Genomic DNA, 4,712 nt, shown 5'->3' on the forward strand with positions numbered 1-4,712 from the left:
GAACCCACAGCCCACCGTCAGCAAGAAGCCCTGCATCCTGCTGTAGGACCTAGCCTCCACCTGGAGACAGCGCGAGTCTGAGAGACTGTTTGGAGAGTTCATGTTAAAAATGTTTGTGTAGAATTTTATTTTTGAAGTATTAGCAAAGGTAGTTTTGGGGCTGTTTGATCTATTGGGGTGCCAGTGGCACTTAGTTTGAGCTTTATTTTTTTTGGAGGAGGGGGGTCTAAAAAAGACAGGCAAATTATCTTTAATTATCTTAAGCATTTTTAATACTGCAGTGAATAAAATCTGCCTAGAAATAATAGGAAATGAGACAACGCCCCATGCGGCTGCAGAACCTGCCTGAGAATCCTCATGTTTTAAACCCTTCCTCAGTGACAGCTGTCTGTACATCCATGGGGACCCTGCACCCAGGAGCTGGTCACAGTGAATTTGTCTGCTTTTAATAGGGGCTATTTGCCAAAACATCAACAAATACTGGCTAAAACCCACAGGCCTCCAACTGCAGCCCACATTATAATTCACTGAATCATTAGAGATCCTCTTCACATCCCCCAGAGCACTATGGGAAGTGCAGTTTCAACACTTGGAGCACAGTTAAACCCCAAACAGGAGTAAGACAGAGAATAAGACTGAGGGTCAGGGGTCGGGGGTGGGGTCCCCACAGCGTCAGACCTGCTCTGTAGTGAATACTTTATCACAAAGCTTTTGTGCAAGATGCCAAACAGGTGTGGACAAAACCAACTGTCTGCAATCTCATCAGCGTGAGGTCAGACAGGAAGCAGTGCTGGTGGAGTCGTGATGTAAAGAGAAATGAGGAAGTTGCAGAAAAGGTTACAGATACTGAGAGTTTCCTTGAGCTGCAGCCAGACACGGTGTTCACCTGCACATTAACATGGCGAGTGTGATCTGTGTGGTGGCCCTCAGGTCTCACAGACTCAGCAACACCAGATCAGTCTACCAAAATGAACAGTTTGTCACCATTACCAAATTTCATTTAAACTTTTAAGACATGGAAATTTGTTTTTTATTAATTGACTGTATTTTATTTAAATGTGACAATACTTATAAAAGAAGTTTTACACATCTGACTCCTGTGTTTTGTTCCAGCGTCTTGTCCTCGATGAGCATCAGTGCAAAGTACATCTACTCCAGTGGTGTACCCAATACGTGCAAATATGAAGTGTGCTTGTACTGTACATTTTTATGGTACTTTACACATCTATTTCACTACTTCTCAAAATCAAATACTGTACTTTGTACTGCACTGCAGTTATTGAATTTTAGAACTATTATGATTCAATAGTAATGTATTCATTTCATTTATTGTTTGACAGGAAATAGTTTTGATTTAGAATTAATTATTATTTTAATCACCTAAAGTTATTTTTAATGTAAAAGCCCAAAACTTTCATGGTTCCTGCTTCTCCAGTGTTACAGTCAGCTGCTTTGTCTTTCAATTCTTTTACTCATTTTAATTTAGTTTTTCTCCATATTTGCTTTTACACAGTGGATGTGTACTTTCTTTATGCAACACAAAACAGTGTGGTAAGGACAAAACGTGGAACACGGACATGGGACAGAGAAATATATAGGGGTTTGACATGTGACCCGTGTGTAAAGGTGCGTTGTGTGAGTACATTCTGCTCTACAGAGTCCGGCAATAAGTAAAAGGGAGGGGCAGGGGGTAAAGAAAAGGAAGGGACAGAGAAAATAATATAAAATAATTTATTTGGAATCATTTTGAGGTTCGGCCCTTTGGTCAGGTTGAACAAAACCAACTCTGCGATGATGTCTCTTGGGGCTTTTTAACTAGTTTTTGAATGTTTAGAAACCAAACAGTCAAATGAGGAAATAATTAGAAGATTAATCTATACAGAAAACAATCAGTCGCTGTCCATAAACCAGCTCAGTGAGCTCCACCTCAAATCCCAGCAACAGTAATCAGCTGTTACATTAATAAATAAAAATCTAATACAGATAATACTCACAGGGAGATTTGTCCGCAGGGTATTTTTACTTTACTTCCTGATTGTTATATATTTTTACTTGAGTTTCGATGGGTTTTTCTTTGTAACCGATTATTTTTACACTGTGGTTTTAAAGAATGTGAATACTTCCTCCACCCTGGCTGAATATGAACAGCACTGATATTCACATGTTCAACCAGTTAAAGTGACTTGACATTGAAAACTACAGTTTCAGGTGAAGCCTCGGGCAGAGTGGGCATCACTCTGCATTGCTGCTGGGTGAAGGTGTTTAGGTCAATGGGGGGAAGTGAGTGTAATAAATGACCTACAGAAAAACGACTTCCCCAAACGTTGAAAGGACTCTTTGTGTCGGACAGTAAAACCATCAGATCACAAACAGGCCCGGGGCTACTGCCACAGAGGATCTAACCTGATCACTCAGAGGCCTCTTGAGTGGAGCGTTCAACGAAACATCATCTTGTTTTTGTCAGACAAGCCACTAGAATTTACAACAGCTTTTTCCCTGCCACAGTAAGACTGATGGCAAATACGAAAATGTGAGAAATGTGAGAATATATGTGCAATAACCCCTTACTAGGCATGCGCAATAATAATACAGAAATGTTCCACAAGGTATTTTTATAAGAGCATCTCATCAACAGTGTTCTCTTGTGGGACCTGAATAATAGCAGGACATTCTCTACCAAGCAATGGAAACAAGCCTGAATATAAACTGTGTTTTAGTATGTTATAACCCCTCACTACCTCACCAAGCGTAATGACATATCCAACTCCACCATGTGAATTACTGAGTGCGATGTTTGAAGTTCACTGTGGGAAATACTATTACCCTATTTTTGTATACTGTGTTTTAATACTTTGTCGCCCTTATGTAACTTTTTTCTTATTTTCAGACTAAGTGTTCTTTCTGGCTTTTGACTCCAAAGGAGAGCTGCACAAGAATTCCTATATGTCTAGACTGTCTGTTTATGCATAAATGGCAAATAAAAATCTTGAAGGAGATGAAAACTGATGAATTCTAGCATAGATTTTTTTCCAGCTCATCAGAGGTTGTTAATGAGTGCAGCCCCAAGAATGTAGACTAAATGGCAAATAAAAATCTTGAATCTTGTATGTTTATTTGCATGTCCATGTACATGCCTGCAAGACTCATGTTGCAAACTCTCTGTTTTCATCAGACTTCTTGAAGGCCAGGAATCAGATATTGCTTTTGTGTATGTTTTTTTTTTTGTTTTTCCACTGAATTGTCAGGTTTGCCCGGCTGCACCTGCCTTCCTCACTTCTCTCCCTCTATTTTAGCTCCCTTACCCCTGATTTCTTTATCTGACACACCTGCTTCACGTCCCCTGAATCACCACCAGCTGCACCTGAACTTTGAGACAGGTTGCTCCTGATTTTTGCAATATTGCGTAGGTGAAAGAAGGCAGATCTAGAGACTTGGTTTATGTGTGATTTAAAGGACATATTCTGATTAAAGATGACTCCAAGGTTCCTCACAGTAGTACTGGAGGCAAGAGCTATGTCATCTAAAGTAACTATATGATTAGACAGCAGATTTCTAAGGTTTTCAGGCCCAAGCACAATGACTTCAGTTTTGTCAGAGTTTAGAAGTAAGACGTTGCAGGTCATCCAGGCCTTTATGTCTTTAAGTCATGCTTGAAGTTTGACCAGCTGATCTGATTCATTTGGCTTCATAGATAAATATAACTGAGAATCATTTGCATAGCAATGGAAATTTATGTTGTGCTTCCTGATAATATTGCCTAAAGGGAGCATGTATAAAGTGAAGAGTATTGGACCTAACACAGAGCCCTGTGGAACGCCGTGACTAACTTCAGTTTGTGTGGAACATTCGTCATTAACATGAACAAATTGAAATCTTTCTGATAAATAAGATTTGAACCAACTTAGCGCAGTTCCTTTAATCCCAATAACATGTTCAAGTCTCTGCAGTAAGATGCTGTGATCAATGGTGTCAAAAGCAGCACTGAGATCTAAGAGGACAAGTATGGAGACAAGTCCTAAGTGTGATGTTTGAAGTTCACTGGGGAAAATACTATTACCCTATTTTTGTGCATTGTGGTTTTAATGCTTTGTTGCCTTTATGTTACTTTTTATTTGAAGACTAAATGTTCTTTCTGGCTTTTGACTCCTTACCTGACTCCAAAGGAGAGCTGCACAAGAATTCTTATATGCCTAGACTGTCTGTTTATGCATAAATGGCAAATAAAAATCTTGACTTGACTTGAAGATGTTTAGTTTGGTGTAGGGGGCCAAGAAAACCAACAAAACACTCATGTTTAGAACCAAACATAAGCTGTGGCCAGTAAATATCTGACATTTTTACAAAAGACTGGAGAGATTCTTTTTTTCCCCAGTCGACTGATTAAATGTTTTGGTTCTAACTGCAGCTTTTAAAGCCCATGTTTTCTTCATCTGCCATGTCTTTGCTGACTTCCCACATGTACTTCATACAGAGGCTCTGGATCTGCCCCCAGCTGACCTGCTCAGTGATCCATCTATGAGACCGAGTGGCTACAACTCTCCCCTCAGCTCAGCCACGCGTATCCCACTGCTCCAGTAACTCCCTGACAGCGTCTGGGGCGCTGACCCGGACCCAGGTCTTCAGGAGGAGGACGGGGCAGTGCGGCTGTGTGCAGTCATTGAGTTCCTCTGCTTCTCTGCAGTGTTTCAGGATGTCGTCTTTTCCTCTGGAGC

At 40.5% G+C, this 4,712-nt stretch overlaps 1 protein-coding gene across 1 annotated transcript in view; it reads left to right on the forward strand.

Annotated features, from left to right (window-relative positions):
* The window catches only part of rhogb (ras homolog family member Gb), a 9,634-nt gene extending 9,588 nt beyond the window's left edge, over nt 1–46 (forward strand). Inside the window, exon 6 of the mRNA XM_020624300.1 lies at nt 11–46. Coding sequence (XP_020479956.1) covers nt 11–46 — 36 coding nt within the window. The remainder of the gene's footprint in view (nt 1–10) is intronic.
* The last annotated feature ends 4,666 nt before the right edge of the window (nt 47–4,712 follow it).

Source organism: Monopterus albus, unplaced genomic scaffold (genome assembly GCF_001952655.1).
Source record: "Monopterus albus unplaced genomic scaffold, M_albus_1.0 scaffold325.1, whole genome shotgun sequence".
Classification (NCBI taxonomy): Eukaryota; Metazoa; Chordata; class Actinopteri; order Synbranchiformes; family Synbranchidae; genus Monopterus; species Monopterus albus.